Below are 17358 nucleotides of genomic sequence, written 5' to 3'. Positions count from 1 at the left end.
GCTTTCTTTACATTTCGCACTTTACTTTCACGCAATTTCTCTTCCGCGTCTTTATATTCATGCACTTTAATTTCTCGTAATTACTTCATGCAATTTACGTTTCATGCAATTTAAATTTTCGCTTTTTAGATTCTTGTTCTTTTACTTTTCGCACTTTAATTCTCGTAAACTTATACAAAAATCACAGAAAAAGAGGAGCAACATCGGTGAAAACACCGAAAGTCCTTGCAACAAAGGCAAGAGAACCCAACGGCCGAGACGGTTCATTCCTCGGCCTACAATCACTGGGAGAAGTCAGATCATGCGCAAAATATTTATTAAAAACCTCGCTTGCCCAACAGGCCGCGAGTTGGCACGCTCGCGCAAATTTTGAAGGACGATAGTTCTCAAGCCCTCGGCCCTAATCTCGACTAAGACAATTTTTGAGCAAACATCTTTTGGCACGCCCAGTGGGACACCACATGCATTAAGTGTTTTCACAAATGAATTTCAACAAGCCGAATGTAAACCGCTCAAGTTCAATCTATGGTGCCAATGGGAGATACAATTATGCTGCGTTCAAAAGTTTTGTTGATTTGAATAGCCATGCCTCGTGGAATTCGCAAATACCCACAACGCATTCTCAATATGGTTGGGGAAATCATTATGGTGGTCATCACCATCTTAGTCATTGCAATTATGACTCTAATTACCTCATTGGTGCATATAATAATTGTAACGGTTATGATAGCCGATATTTATGGAATTACCAAACAGCTTCAACTTGGGCACCACAACATGAAAGCCAGTTAAAACAAATGACTGCTCATCGACATCTCGTGCAATTTTTTGATGAAAATTCCAGCAATTTGGACAACAACGCATCAAGTGAAATAGCTGATGAAAAATATGATTTTGATGGCTTTATTAGTCAACATGCAAGAGATTTTGCTTATGAGGGTCCAACTTTGGAATATCAAGAAGATGAGACAAGATCAATGAAAAGTTGTCAAAAACACAAAGCTAATTGGACTTCTCTATCATCACCTTCTCTTGTGGAAGAAACAAGGCTCTCATCAACGTCACTCGAAGGTAACATGGCTGATTATAGAGATGTAGGCAATAATAAAGATATGCCTATATTTGAGAAGGAAAAATCTGAATTGGGATTACCTTGTGAAAAAGAAGTTTTTGATCCCCCAATCTTTGACAATAAGATTGATTGTTCTCTAGATAGTGATGAGCCTAAGTTTGATTTCAACGTTGAGCCCATTTATGATAACTATGAAGATGACGAACCAATTCATGGCTTCGATCTACTCACAGGGCTAACACAACATCAGAAAGTTGATTATTTGAGTGAGGAGCATTATACACTTTGACATGATTGTCGGAAATAAAGCCGACATAGAAAAATCACAATCGGCTAAAATTAAAATAAAAGCCGAAATTGATACTCCAAGTGCATATGAGCTTCAAAATTCGGCTTACATAATGGCCGAAAATCAAGAACATACTATAAGGGACTCAAACATGATGCTACATGGCATGCAAGATCTTGAACCAAAGAATGGAAGCAAAGAAGTTTCCAAATTCGCAATTAAGCATCATTGGCCGCCTCCATAATGAGATCAAAAGGTAATTATTGCATGGCCGAGATTTTTTTTCTATGATCACGGCCAACTTGTTCAATAGTTCCTTAACCATTCGGCTCAAGCCGATGCTCAAGGAACGTGGGGGGGGGGGGGGGGGGGCGTATGTTTGTACCTATTTTTTACACATTGGCCCACTAGGCCGAATCTGTTGGTTGCGAGGAAGATTACAACATTTAATGATAATTATTACGATTATTTCGTATAATTATCATCATCATCATTATTAAGATTTGCCGAGATTCATTATTTGGTATTAAAACCACATACCAAATATTGAAGCAACGGCGATATATGGCAACAAATTAGCATTATGGTTAATTGGAAGAATTGAAGACCGAAATTTCAAGATAATTAGCAAATCAATTCCAACAAAGCCGCAAAAAGAAAGAAATAAAAGTGTGATCAAGGAGAAAACAATAAAAAACGTATATTTGATTCGGTCATTAAGACCGAAATATTTATTTTATTTAATTGTTTTCTCCTTCCTTAATTTTGTGTTTGTAATAGTATATATAGGAACATATACCTCATTGTAAAAGGTCCTCGACCAACACACACAACTCAATACAATCTCAAACACTTCAAATTCTCTACGAATTCTCTACAATATCAATCTTTTTATCCATGTTCTAGCATAGTTTTCTTCTTCTTTTCATCGCTTTCTTTACCTTCTACACTTTATCGCTTTCTTTACATTCCGCACTTTACTTTCACGCAATTTCTCTTTCACGCAATTTCTCTTCCGCGTCTTTATATTCATGCACTTTAATTTCTCGCAATTACTTCATGCAATTTACGTTTCATGCAATTTAAATTTTAGCTTTTAGATTCTTGTTCTTTTACTTTTCGCACTTTAATTCTCGTAAACTTATACAAAAATCATAGAAAAAGAGAAGCAACATCGGTGAAAACGCCGAAAGTCCTTGCAACAAAAGCAAGAGAACCCAATGGCCGAGACGGTTCATTCCTCGGCCTACAATCACTTGGGAGAAGTCAGATCATGCGCAAAATATTTATCAAAAACCTCGCTTGGCCAACAGGCCGAGAGTTGGCACGCCCGCGCAAATTTTGAAGGACGATTGTTCTCAAGCCCTAAGCCATAATCTCGACCGAGACGATTTTTGAGCAAACAAACGTACTGCAGATTCGACGGTGATGTCCTAACCACAGAAGGACTGCCCACCCAAGGCGCCACTGCCTCTACTCCACAGCCACAACATGCCATCAACACACACACTTATTAATGCGCCGGAGCTCGAGTCCGTCTCAGCATTCCTAAATGAGTGCAAGGTTCCTACAAGAATTCAATTGATTCTTTCAAACTCGTTCACAGTTGAAGCATGAAATTGAGAGAGGGAGGGTGAGGTTACCGAGGTGGAATCGGAGGAGTACGTGGAGGTTCCACCAAAAGAGGGAGCCGCCAGCGGACCATATGCACGGGACGGATCGGCACTCAATGACTCAGTGAGTCGAAGCGAGTCGTATGATCACCATTTTTGGAAGACTTGAGCAGCCGAGTGAGAGCACACTCCAACTGATTTTTCCTTTTTAAAGGGTGGACCCACATGCCCGTCTAGACCCACGCCACCTGTTACCGCCTAGCCCACAGAATTGTCGTTTGTCTAAAATAACGACATGTCGTTTGTGATCGTTAGTTGGAAAATGATTCTTGTTTAGAAGCTTTTTCTTATCGCGCAAAAAATTTCAGAACTGACTACTGAAGAATATTACCCATGAAGGCTGATTAATTATTTGCATCTAGCTTAACATCCTATAAATACCCACTGATAGGTTAGACATTTCTACAACCATTTTTTCTCTTTTTTGTTTACCTGCTATTATCATTCTCTTCTATTGTGTTCTGAATATGTCTAATTGTGTAGGTCATAAGCATGTTTTGACACGACCCACCCCAAATTTCATCCCGAAACCCAGAGTAAGTCGTACGGGGACCACCTCCAAGGAAAATTTACCGAAAAATCGGTATAACCTCCCTTGAAAATGGACAACCCTTCCTAATAATACCTGCAAACACTTATGAAAATTTAAATCCAACCTTAAACTCCTGGAGCCTCCGTGCTCCCCAAATCACAACACCACCCAAATTATTTACTAATCTAAACAAATCTCATATCCAACCATTTATAGGTTCAGAGCAACTCTAACAGGAAGAAAGGAAACATAATAATTTAACAAGCGGAAGCTATAAGATAACTATGCCTCATCCCCATGTACCCGACCTCGACTAAGCTAACCTGCAAGCTGGGCATTTTTAAAACGAAAGGCCCAGGGGAAAACACTTAACAACGTTAAAGTGAGTGGACAAAAATAAATTAATAAAAATATTTATGCTTCCCCATTTTAATTTCCAAAGAAAATATACTGCATGCGGTAGCTCGAAAACGCTTAACACAAAAACTGGCAATTTCATGACTAGATCCGGCTAGTCTCCATAACACAAAGAATTACAGCCTCTCAGGCTAAACTATATATAAACATATATAAGTGTATGTATTTACACTCGTCAGACTTCTTGTATGAATTCTAAGAACAAATTAGAAAAATAGAAATTCATACAAGGCTACTACGCTTGCGTCTAACGCTCACGTCACACCATAATGGAATTGTACCTCAGTACGGCGGAAAAAACACGGGTGTATATACGTGTGGACTCCCTATATGAAAACCTAAATAAACCAAATAAGAAAATAGTTTTCATATAGGGCTACTACGCTTGTGTCTAACACTCACGTCACACCATAATGGTATTTTACCTCATTATGGCGGATCAAACACGTATGGCTAGCTAGCATTTATATATATATACTATCATCATAAACATCCAATAAACATATCCACCGAAAATCTCATTTTCGGGATCTCTCCAAAGGAGGAAAATTGCCAAATATCCGAGAAATAAATAAATCTCAAGAAAAGAAATAAATGATCAACAGATAATTCATCGCATGCTTTTCAATTAAAACAAAGGTCCACTCACAACTCTAGGCATAAGCCCGACGAAATCCAAATCGCCACTCCAGAGAGGTTTCTTCGAACCCTGACACAAATATAAAATTAATTTCCTAACTAAAACTCCAATATTTAAACAAAATAGGCAAAATTAACCGAGAGCCATAACTACGGTCATCATTGCCTAACTTCGATATTCTTAAATTGAAACGATCCGAACTTAAATATCATACTCGGCAGTCGTAATTACAACCTCCCCAAAAATACGACTTAAATCCTACGGTCGGATTCTACATTAATTAACCGCCAAAAATACCACACTTCGGAAATTCATAAACCTATCCAAAACTCATCCAAAAATTCCATAACTCACTTCAACAAACTCCCCTTAATATTCTAAATTTAAAACCCTAAAAATCTTCCAAACAGTGGCGGCGCCGGTGCCGGCGGCCGGAGGCCGATTCCGGCGACCTCCAATGCTCACCAAATTTAAACAGCAGCTTCCTCTCAACCTACTCTACAACTTTCTTAACTAGCACAACACCCAATTCCAAGCCTAACTATGCCAATCGAACGAAAACAACACAAAAAGCCCTAGAGCTTGCACTCACCGGTTCTCCTTACCTAGACCACGAGAGGGCGTGCTCTTTGGAGGGGTTGCTGCACGGGAGGAGAGCTTTCTTTTGAGCCAAGAATCGCCGGCTTTGGTGGCAGGAGGAGGGAGTTCCGGCGACCGGAAGTTCTGGGCAGTCAAACCTTTCGGGTGGCACCGCTCCCTCATGGTGGCGCTAGGGCTCCTCTCACCGATCCAGAGCGGTTGCTGGGTTGGAAGTCGACCGAACGGGACCGGTGCGGCGGCGGTTGGTGGCCGGACGGCGGCGGACGAGCGGCCGGAAGCTTCGGCTGCGGGAAAACTCGGGGATGAGGCCGGGAGGGAGAGAAGAGAAAGGGAAAAGAGAGGGCTAGGCTTTGACCACCTCTTGGCCCGGTCCAACACCCTTATACAACCCAAATCCAAAATAAAACACCCCGAAAAATAATACCCAAATAAAATTTACCTTTTACTAGCTAAAATTTACCATTTTTACCGTCGTCATATTTTTCTCCTACGAATAATTACCCGAAATTAATCGTCCCTCAAAACACCTCTAGGGACCGATTAAACTATTACCCCAATGACGGAGACGGTAAAATTCTTATTATAACCAAGCTAGTAAATAAGGTAAAAATTTAAGGGTCGGGATGTGACATGTTTTACTACATGTCACATCATTGGCAACCGTTAGTCAAGTAACATACTATGGGGAATAAATTCATGCTGATTTTAGTGAAAATCGGCAAGGAAACCCCAACGATTGTCGAAGCACCAAACTCTACAATCTCATTGGCACAATTTGAAGGTCATACTAAAAATTTAGCATTCAAGTTTGTCAATAATAATGTATCTTGTATTTATTATATAATTTAATTTAAAGATATAAACGACATATATCCCAATATAATTCAAATATTATCAAAATGAATTTTTTACTTAAAATAACATATTGTCTATCATTATTGTCTTCAACTGCTGCATACAAAACATGAAGACAAAGACAATTCTTGTGAATAGAATATGCCTTTATACAATTTTTGCCTATAGTCATTGTTTACTGTTGTATCTGCTCTCAGGGAATGAAAATCAAGGAATGATTCCTGATTTTGTTATATGTCCCGCACAACTTTGATTCATGACAAATTTTACTCTATGTAAGATCTGAGAGAGATGAGAACCAAAAAATCATTCATGACAAGCTTTGCTCTAGGTAAGACTAGAGCGAGGGAGAACGACGCAAGGAAAGTTGAAAAAAAATTTGACAGTGTTGGGGTTATCAAATTTGATAGTGTGGGTTGAAATACCAAATCCACATATGACCATGTAGGATTTGACATATTTGTTAGAGTTTGATTATGGTGCCAATTCTTACCTTTGGTGTGTATATGTGGCAAGTGCATACTCAATTGGAGTTGCTCTAATGCACATATGACCGCGTGCCCGATGTCCTCGTCGACATATTTTCGGCTGAGGAGCGGCTAGGATACTATTTGTAACAACCTAGCATACATAACTAGATATTGTCCGTTGTCGTCCTGCTTTTCTGGTTTTGTTCTTAGGTTCCCAACCCATTGCGCTTCTCATTATAAGGAGGTGTGTTTGCACATATGAAACACATCACCTCACCTCCTCTAGGTGGGATTTCACAATTTGTGTTACTCGTAATGTTTCCTAGAGTATTCTTGACTTCAAATTAGGACAGCTTTAAAAATTATTCATAAACTTAATCAATTACTTTAATCATTATCATGATAGAGTATTCTTGACTTCAAATTAGGACAACTTTAGAAATTATTCGTAAACTTAATCAATTACTTTAATCATTATCAGGATATTTAAGAGGTACATGCATAACAGTTGAGGGCTAGAAGAAACCTTAACTCGTTATAAATTTGTCGAAATGAAGTCTCATAAAAGATAGAAGAAGGTGCACATCCTCATATATAACAGTTAAACTACTAAGCAAAGGGTGTGCTGATTCACATCTTTGAACCATGACAACAACATAAGATTCAAAATGATCTAGTGAGACATACCAATTCGCAGGGCAAGAACAAGTTTGAATATAAAAGAGGAGTGTCACACTATAAATCCAAACAACAATGGATCAATCACTTACTTGTGAAAGAATCTCAAATTGTAGAACTTCTTTGGATGCAACATATTACAGGAACGAAAATAACGAGCTCTATAAAGTTGACCAACAAGTGAACGAATATCTTAAACTAATTGTCTTGTTTGTTTAAGCATATTGAATGAAAGACACATAGACGTTCCGATTAAAAAACACATATAACGTATCATGTAATATTTGAGGTCTGAAAGTATGACAATTCATTTGTAATATTTTACATCTTTTACTTACCAAATTTTTTTTTCCTTTCTTTTAAAAAAAAAACGGTTTTTCCTTCTTTGGCAACTCGAGAAATCATTTCCCCCATGAATTACATTTTCAATCAAAAAATCCGACCTACCCAAGAAAATTTATGGCATTACCAAGATAATAAAGGATCTTGCCAAAAATTAAATTCTTCCTTTGGAAAGCTGTTCGAAACTTCATGGCAACAAAAGGTAATTTACATTTTCGACATGTCTCTGTCTGATCTATGTCCTCTTTGTAATACCTTTTCAGAATCTTTGGAGCATGCTCTTTTCTCTTGCTAATGGGCTGTGTGTATGGTTTGCTCATCCTTTTGGTTACCATGTTCCTTGCTCTCAAATCACTTCTTTTGATCGTTGGCTTGTTGAATTGATTCCCTTAAAAACTCCTGTGTCATCTGACCTCCATCATTTTTTCACTCATATTTCCTTTTTGTTGTGGAACATTTGGAAAAGTCGATGTGCTTTTGTTTTCAATCATATTGTGCCAGATCCCATTGTTGTTTCAAGAAAAGCTGTTATGCAGGCAGAAGAGTTTATTACAGCACGGTCTTTAGTTTCAATCACAAAATCCCCATATTTGGACTGCTCCACTGCTCCTCCGTATTGGATCCCTCCTCATACAGGTAGCTTCAAAATTAATACGGATGCAACTTGGAATCGTGAGACTTTCTCTTGTGGTTTGGCAGCCCTTCTTCGAGATTCATCTGGCTCTTTAAAGAATGGTTTGGTTAGTATTGGACAGGCTTTGTCTGCGGAATCTGCTGAAGCTCAGGCAGTTCTTCTGGGCTTAAAACTTGCCAAATCTCATTCTTTGTTTACTTTTTCTCTTGAAGCTGATTGCCTTCCTCTCTTATAAGCTTTGAAATCCCCAAAGGGATTAGTCTCTTGGTCAGTGTTTTCGTGGCTTCAAAAGATCAAGACTTTGGCTAATTCCTTTTCTTCGGTTAACTGGTCTTGGATCAGTAGGGAAGCAAATACTGCAACAGATTGTGCAGCTCATCTTGCTTCAAGGCTAGAGTGTTCTATGATCTGGATTCATAATCCTCCTACCACTTTACTTCATGTTCTACAGTCAGATGCAGTTACGGCTCCTCCTTAGTTTTCTTTAGTTTAGTTTATGTTTGCTGTTTCTAAGCTTATGTTTTTTTGTTTGCTTGTAATGGTTTGGTCGTAAAAAAAAAAAACAAAAGGATAATAAAGGATCTCGTGCAACATGCCCCCCCCCCCCCACCCCACACACACAAATGTCCAAGCAAACATCAAAATCAACGGACGTCAGACGTCACCTGACGGCCCTCAGCCGTCGATCCACACTTGCGAAACCCCCAAATTGGCATGGGCAACAGCGAAACCCTTTTCCCAGCTTCCGTCCACGTCACCATGATTAGCGTCTTTCACGATGATACCAATGTAGCCCTCCCTACCGTCGGATCAAAACCCCAGAAAATTAGTTGACCGTCGGATGAGAGTCTTATCCTTAATTACTCTGCTCTGAAAGTAAAGCACAAAGAAAAAAAGAAGATCCCTATAACCTCAGTCTCTCTCTCTCTCTCTCTCTCTCTCTGAAATCCAAGAGGCCTTTTCTCTGAGGCACCCAGAAAACCCTGGTAAGCTTGCTCTGCTATCTCATATTTTATCACCCATTTATTTTAATTGTAAATTCTTTTATATATTTATTTGTTTTGGTGTTTGCTTTTCGTTTCGTCTAAACCCTAATCAAATCCAAATCACGATCTTGCTTAAATGCGTAGTGAAAATTTGAACGAGGATGTTGATAATCGAATTGGGTAGTGAAATTTGGTATTGGGTTTGTGTTTTGATTGGATTTAACATTAGGGGTTGGTGTAAAGTTCGGTTTTTTACTTCCGTTTATTGAGCTTTTGGTGATTTGAGTTTTTTTCTTCTTTTTCTGGGTTTTGGTGAATCTAGGGTTTTGAAGATTTGGGATGGAAAATGGTGATGGGATTGTAGGTGGGTCTCACTCGAGTGAGGTTTTTGAGGAGAGGGTTCTAGAGGATTCTAATGGCGTCAGGGATGATGTGGAGGAAGAAGTGTTTGAGGAGGCGGTAGAGACCGGGGCTGGGGCTGTCGGTGACAGTCCTCGTGCCGAGGATTTTGAAGAGGCTATCGAGGTTTTGGAGGAGGCAGGGAAAAGCAAGGAGGAGGAGGGGGCTGTGGGGAATGGTGGGGAGCAAGTAGAAAAAGTGGTGGGTGGGGATAGTGTTGATGTGGACGAGACTGTGAAGGAATCAGAGACCAGTGAATTGAAGGGAGTAGTGGCAGAGGTAGAGTTGGTGGGTACCTTAGAAGATGCGGAAAAAGATGTATCCGAGGCTGGTGCTGATGGACAAGTAGAAGTTTCGACAGTTGGGAATGAGGATGACTACATGAAGTCTGAGATACACGATTCTAAATCTAATGGGTTGTTGGATGTAGCAAACAAGGTTTCAGGGATCGGTGCGGGTGGAGAAATACCAATTTTGACTGATGTGGACGAGGTTGGTGTAAATCCTGTTGAGGTTGCTGAGAATGACAAGTCTGAGAAGGAAGAGCTGGATAACTCAGTTTTGGAGGTAGTGCCTACAGATGAAAAATTGGAGAGTGACGGTGCTAATCCTGATTCTCCTAGAGTCACTGAATTTAATGTGGAAATTTTGAAGGAAGCTGGAAATGGTCAGGAAGTAAAGGGGAATACCTCGAACACAGATTATCAATATGAGAAGACTGCTGGTGCTACTATGAAGCTTGAAGATGATAAGGATGTGGAAATGCAAGAGAGAAATATGGATTCTGAGCATACAGAATGTGAGAGTACTGACTCAAAAGATGCTATGTTTATCACTGAAGCAATGCAAGTGGATAATAAAATTGAAGAACTGAGAGGCAGTTTGACTTGTACAGATGCAGAAGATCAAGACTTAAAGGAAGTGAAAAGTGTTTCATCTGGGCTAGATTTGGAGCATGATGTGGAAATATCTGAACTTAAAGGCTTTTCTTCAGAACAACAGCTGTCAGGGGTAGAAAGTCCTGTGGCATCTGAAATGGCCGCTTCAGCTGTTTGTGGAAGTCCTGCAACTGAGGACGGAGAGAAGATTCAGGTTGGCGGCTCTGATTTGAGATCGGAGAATATCAAAGATGATGAACCTCGGCAAGGTGAGGTTGCTCATGTAGTTTGCAACAATGCTGCTGTGCCTGAGGAAGCTGAAAAGAGAGAAAACAATCATGTGGAGAAGGGTAGCAACAGAATGAATAGAGTGCAGGAGGTCCAGCATGCACCAGCTCATGGTTCCTCTAGAAATTCTACAAATCCCACTCCCCTTCCCGCTCGTCCAGCTGGCCTTGGGCGCGCTGCCCCGCTTTTGGAACCTGCACCTAGGGTGGTACAGCAGCCTCGGGTAAATGGTACAGTATCTCATGTGCAAAACCAGCAAATTGAGGATCCCATTAATGGAGAGGCGGAGGAGTCAGATGAGACTCGTGAAAAGCTTCAGATGATCAGAGTGAAATTTTTGCGGCTGGCGCATAGGCTTGGGCAGACTCCACATAATGTTGTTGTGGCTCAGGTTTTGTACAGACTGGGGTTAGCTGAGCAGCTACATGGAAGAAGTGGGGGTCGTGTTGGTGCCTTTAGCTTTGACCGTGCAAGCGCTATGGCGGAGCAGCTAGAGGCATCTGGGAATGAACCCCTTGATTTCTCTTGTACAATTATGGTTCTTGGAAAGTCGGGAGTTGGTAAAAGTGCCACCATAAATTCTATATTTGATGAAGTGAAGTTTAATACTGATGCATTTCAGATGGGGACAAAGAAGGTTCAGGATGTTGTGGGTACTGTGCAAGGGATTAAGGTAAGGGTCATTGACACACCTGGGCTTCTACCTTCCTGGTCGGACCAGCGTCAGAATGAGAAGATACTGCTTGCTGCTAAGCGATTTATCAAGAAAACTCCTCCAGATATTGTGTTGTATCTTGATAGGTTGGACATGCAGAGCAGGGATTTAAGTGACATGCCACTCTTGCGCACAATCACAGAGATCTTTGGGGCGACTATATGGTTCAATGCAATTGTGGTTCTGACTCATGCTGCATCAGCTCCGCCTGAGGGCCCAAATGGAGCTGCTTCTAGTTATGACATGTTTGTCACTCAACGATCTCATGTTGTCCAGCAAGCCATTCGTCAGGCCGCTGGGGATATGCGCCTTATGAATCCCGTTTCCTTAGTAGAGAACCACTCTGCTTGCAGGACCAATCGAGCTGGCCAGAGAGTCTTGCCAAATGGTCAGGTTTGGAAGCCTCATTTGTTATTGCTCTCTTTTGCATCCAAGATTCTTGCTGAAGCTAATGCACTATTGAAGTTGCAAGACAGTGCTCCTGGAAGACCTTTTGCACCACGATCTAGGGCACCTCCATTACCTTTCCTTCTTTCCTCACTTCTTCAGGCAAAACCGCAGTTGAAGCTGCCTGAGGATCAATTTGGTGATGATGATGATGATGATGGTGTAGATGATGATCTGGATGAGTCTACAGATTCTGAAGATGACTCAGAGTTTGATGAATTACCACCATTCAAACGTTTGACTAAGGCCCAGGTGGAGAAACTCTCAAAAGCTCAGAAAAAGGCATATTTTGATGAGTTGGAGTATAGAGAAAAGCTTTTCATGAAGAAACAGTTGAAGGAGGAGAAAAAGCGACGAAAGTTGATGAAAAAAATGGCAGCTGCAGCAAAGGATCTACCAAGTGATTATGGTGAAACTGTAGAGGAAGAGAGTGCAAGTGCAGCATCTGTACCCGTTCCCATGCCAGATTTACCCTTGCCTGCCTCCTTTGATTCTGATAATCCCACTCACCGTTATCGATATCTAGATTCTTCCAACCAGTGGCTTGTAAGGCCTGTTTTAGAAACTCATGGTTGGGATCATGATATTGGTTATGAGGGCATAAACGCAGAAAGATTGTTTGTCTTAAATGGCAAGATACCCTTATCATTTTCTGGCCAGGTCACAAAAGATAAGAAAGATGCCAATGTCCAAATGGAACTAGCTAGTTCAGTAAAGCATGGGGAAGGGAAAGCAAGTTCAGTAGGACTTGAAATGCAGACTGTTGGAAAGGACTTGGCGTATACTCTACGAGGTGACACAAGGTTCAGTAATTATAGGACGAATAAAGCTAGTGCTGGTGTTTCAGTCACCCTCTTGGGTGATGCTCTATCGGCTGGGTTGAAAATTGAAGACAAATTTATTCCTCATAAACGGTTTCGGTTGGTTATGACGGGCGGTGCAATGACTGCTCGTGGGGACATTGCTTATGGTGGTAGTTTGGAGGCTCAGTTAAGAGACAAAGATCATCCACTAGGTAATGCGCTATCAACTTTTGGGCTTACTGTGATGGATTGGCATGGAGATCTTGCTATTGGAGGTAATGTACAGACTCAGATTCCCGTTGGGCGACATACAAATCTTATAGCTCGTGCCAATATAAATAATAGGGGAGCCGGACAAATGAGCATCCGCGTAAATAGTTCAGAACAGCTTCAAATAGCTTTGATTGGTCTCATTCCTCTGCTTAGAAAGTTGTTCACTTACCCTGAATAGTTGCAGTAGGGACAATGATGAAAATTAGATCAATAATTGTGAAGCAGCAGCCTTGCGGAAATAGGTCGTCAGCAAGAGTGAGCGAGGAGGTCATAGTGTGATGGTTCACCACAAGTGAGTGATACTAAGCTGCTGGTCTTTACCCATACCAATCTGGAAGTACTGTTTCTATTGATCATAGTGAGATTTTTGAGCATCTTAATTAGATACAGTTGGTTAATTTTTGTTCTTGTTAAGGTACTGGACCAAATGTTTGCTTATTCTTGAATCTGGCCTTTGTCTTTATTCTCAATGTGGGTGTGAAAATTCGTTTATATAGGCAAAAGTAGTTCAGGCATCTCTTCCATTTCCTTTGCATATAAAATTTCGCAACTGCGCAGTTTATTAGCATTTCATCAAATTGATATTAGTTTGTATTTCTTTCTTAGTTATTTGAATCTCAGGTGTATTGAAAGCTACGAGCTTTATAGTCTTATGTTTCTTGATCCATCATCCTGGAATTTTGCTGCTTCCCTCGATGGGAATTCTGGTAGCCTGGGTGATATCAAATGTTTATATGGCATCTTTTGCTTGTGATATCATGTTTTTCTTTTCGGAGCAAGCTTTAAGAGTTGTGCTTCAATTATATGTTGGAAGCCTTGTTCAGGTTTCCGAAAGACTGTTTGAGTAATGGCCCTGTTTTCTTGTTCCTTTGCTTGGATCATTATTTGGAATTCCATTGTTACTTTGTGAGTCTGTGAAAGGGTTAACATCTTTGAAAATGAAGGTTGTAAACCTTCCAATGGATGGCTTGATGCTTCTAGTTTAGGTTATTGATGCTGTATTGTCTTACTCATTGAAAACTCGAGGGTGGCTTAGAGTGGGTGAGATGGGACATGCGTGTGTGTATCATGAATGTTCCGAACTTCTAGTCCAACTTGAGGCAACACATTCCCTCAGTTCTATTGCATCCAATATTCCAATGTGTCAAGCTTTATTTTTTTTTGGACAACAATGTGTCAAGCTTTATACTTGCATCATTTCTTGGGGTGTTTCTTAAACTCCCCACTTGCGTGGGTAATTCCAAAAATTATTTGAGGTACAAATGTTCTTGTGCAAGACTATGAAGTCGTGGGATTAGAATTTCCCAACTACTTTTCTTTGCGAACTATATCAATTTTTCAATTTCAACCAAGAAATCAAACCCATTAGAACACTCGCTTATCTCCAGCAAAAGCATTAGTACTCAACCGGAACATCATTATTATTATTTTTTCACCTAAAACAACATCATTATTATTCAAGTAGAGAATGAACTCAGTAATGTAAAACCGTGACATTATATTCTACAATAGCCATGCTAGCATTAGCAACATAATTCGAGGCCGTAGCAAACCCACGAGCCAACCGGAAATCGCCAGTCCCGCCGACGATAGGAAACTCTCGCCGGGGTTGAAGCACTGGATTGCGCCCCAAAATAGTGACACTGCTACCGTTGTTTGTGCCGCTGGTGAAGACAATGGTCATTGCCAAAAGTACACTATATTCTTCTTGCGACGCGAAACTGTAGAGCCCCTGAGCCACGCCTAGGCGCTCGGACGTGATTTCGGGTTCCTTGGTTAGGGGGTTATCAAAGATATTGACTTGTCCGAACAAGGTGAGGGATGGCTTGATGCTCTTGGGTGATGGAACCACTGGGAGTGATGTTTGGTCGGGGCCTGAAACGGTGTCGTGAAAGTAGAAGTGGAATCGGGTAAGCTTCGGTTTGGAGTAGTCGAGCTTCTGAAACCATCGGTCCAGTTCTCGGTTTTCTTCAGTGCTACTACTACTGTGCCCTAGTAATGGAATGAACATGAACACAGCTACGAAGAAAAGCTTTAGAACTGCCTTCTCCATTTTGTCTCCCTTCTTGGTTTGCGAAAGAAATCATGGCCGATGATGCATTTTATAGGAGAATTGTGGGATCAATGACAGTGCTGTCTTGTTTATTTCAACAGTTAGTCCATTTATTTTACTCATTAGTCTTTCACACCTACTGATGCTAATCATGCTATGATCTTTTTTTCTAAATGTGGGGGAAGAAAAGTAGTGCTATGAGACGAAAAAGTAGGCCTAATCAAGGCAGATTCTCCTCCACTGATATCGTCCTAATCAAACAGCTAGCATGATTTTTTTTTTTATTCAAAATCGTTGTATCCCAAAGGCTTTTTAGGCCCAAGGACTAATCCGCTGGGGGGCTCGGACAGCCAGCATGACATTGCAGCCCCTTTCCTGACTAGTTTTGATAATGTCGTGGTTCGAACTTAGGTTGGGGAGCACATCTAACTAAATAAGAACCACTAGACTATCTTGTAGTGGTTCAGCTGTAGTGGTTCAGCTAGCATGATTCTGTAAACAACATTCATTTGAATTAATAGCTAGAGATATCAGTGTAATTACTTGTGTATATTTGCTCCTTAACATCAGCTATAGCTGTAGTATATCAATGTAAGATCTGTAACAAACATCTCAATGAAAATACATGTTATATAATTAGCAAATCACATATATATCTTCCAAAAGGATTTGGAACACAAATAAATCCACTTGTGTTATTGTTAAACAAATAAGGATAGTTTTTAACAATTAAGGACAATCTTTTCTCTACATGTCATGTGTCATGATTTAATTTACCAAACTAACCCTACACTAATTAAATATGCTTTTAGAAGAAAAAAGTCTCTCCTTTTGAGATTTTTCAGTAAATGGAATATAGTAGCAGGTTTTTAATAACTTAGTGTAGTAGCAGTTAATTCCAGTAGAAATAGTAGCAAGAGTTAACATCCTAGTAGAAGTAGTAGCAGGGGTACCGGTTAACACCCCAGTAGTAATAATAGTTAATTCCAGTAGAAGTAGCAGCAGGGGTTAACATTCCAGTAGAAGTAGTAGCAGGGGTTAACATCCTAGTAGTATTAGTAGTTAATTCTAGTAGAAGTAGTATCAGGGGTTAACATTCCAGTAGAAAGTAATAGCAGAGGTTAACATCCCAGTAGAAGTAGTAGCAGGTTTTCAGTGGCTCAGCTAATGTAGTAGCATGTTTTGCTGGAAAGCTACACTTCGAACAGATGTAGTAGCAAGATTTTAGTGGTTCAGCTAGTGTAGTAGCAATTTTAGTAAGTGCAGTAGCATGTTTTCAATGGCTCACGCAGTAGCAGCACATATCAACAGCACACACAGTAGCAACACACGTACATCAACAACATGTAGTGGCAGCACACAATAACAGCGCACGCAGTAGCAGCACACAACAACACACATCAATGAAGGTTAACTCTGCTACTGTCTTATCCTCCACTTCTGCTACTGCATTATCCTCCACTTCTGCTACTGCCTTCTCCTGCTCCAGACTAAAAGGCTCTGCTACTGCTCCCGACCCAAAGGCTCTGCTACTGTCTACTGGAAGGCTCTGCTACTGTTGCTGATTATTAGGAAGCTGCTATTGTTACTGCTGATGCTACTGCTTATTAAAACGTACTGCTAGTGGCTGCTACTGTTAACCACAGAGCTGCTACTGCTGACTGAGATCCAAATCTACTTTCCTCCCTTACCTTTCTTAGTCTACTTCAACAGTGGATTAACACCATCAAAGCACCTCCAGTAGCAATAACTTCATTCCTCCACACATTAATTAACCATACAACCATAGCACCCAAATGAATTCAATTATAATTTCCATCAACAATTATAAAACCAAACTGAAAATGAACATCCACCTGTAGATCTATCCCTGCGATCATCGACATCCACAACCTCCAGAACATCATCGTAACTAAGATCTACAAGCACGCCTATGTCACCCAATGCTCGATCGAGCAGGGATAACTCGAAGCATTCGAGGGCGACAATTCATGGCCTTTGAAGTAGTTGATCTCCTTGAGAAAATGCGATCCGCCGCACCAGATCGGTGAAGCATCAACGACATGGTTGATGAGTTGCAGAAGCTCCGATTTACAGTGGTCGTCGCCGGCGGCAACTCGGTCGAAGGCATATGGAAGAAGAGAGTGGAGAAGAGGCAAGCCATTGATTCTGATTCCGAGTTTTCGAATCAAAACCATAGCTTAGAATCAGAGAGAGAGAGAGAGAGAGAGAGAGAGAGAGAGAGAGAGAGAGAGAGAGAGAGAGAGAGAGAGAGAGAGAGAGAGAGAGTAGAGAGGAGAGAGAGAGAGAGAGA

At 40.7% G+C, this 17358-nt stretch overlaps 1 protein-coding gene and 1 pseudogene across 2 annotated transcripts; one reads left to right on the top strand and one right to left on the bottom strand.

Annotated features, from left to right (window-relative positions):
• Positions 1–9527: 9527 nt before the first annotated feature.
• On the top strand, positions 9528–13572 carry LOC101304162 (annotated as a pseudogene). Its single transcript, XR_184123.1, has one exon. The product of XR_184123.1 is annotated as a translocase of chloroplast 120, chloroplastic-like (transcript).
• An 893-nt stretch (positions 13573–14465) lies between these two features.
• On the bottom strand, positions 14466–15044 carry LOC101303876 (disease resistance response protein 206-like). Its single transcript, XM_004292113.1, has one exon. It carries the CDS (start codon positions 15042–15044, stop codon positions 14466–14468), a length of 579 nt encoding a protein of 192 aa, XP_004292161.1.
• Between the last annotated feature and the right edge of the window lie 2314 nt (positions 15045–17358).

Source organism: Fragaria vesca, linkage group LG2 (assembly GCF_000184155.1).
Source record: "Fragaria vesca subsp. vesca linkage group LG2, FraVesHawaii_1.0, whole genome shotgun sequence".
Taxonomy (NCBI): Eukaryota; Viridiplantae; Streptophyta; class Magnoliopsida; order Rosales; family Rosaceae; genus Fragaria; species Fragaria vesca.
The sequence above is the reverse complement of the archived record's forward strand: the minus strand, read 5'-3'. Positions and strand labels throughout refer to the sequence as shown.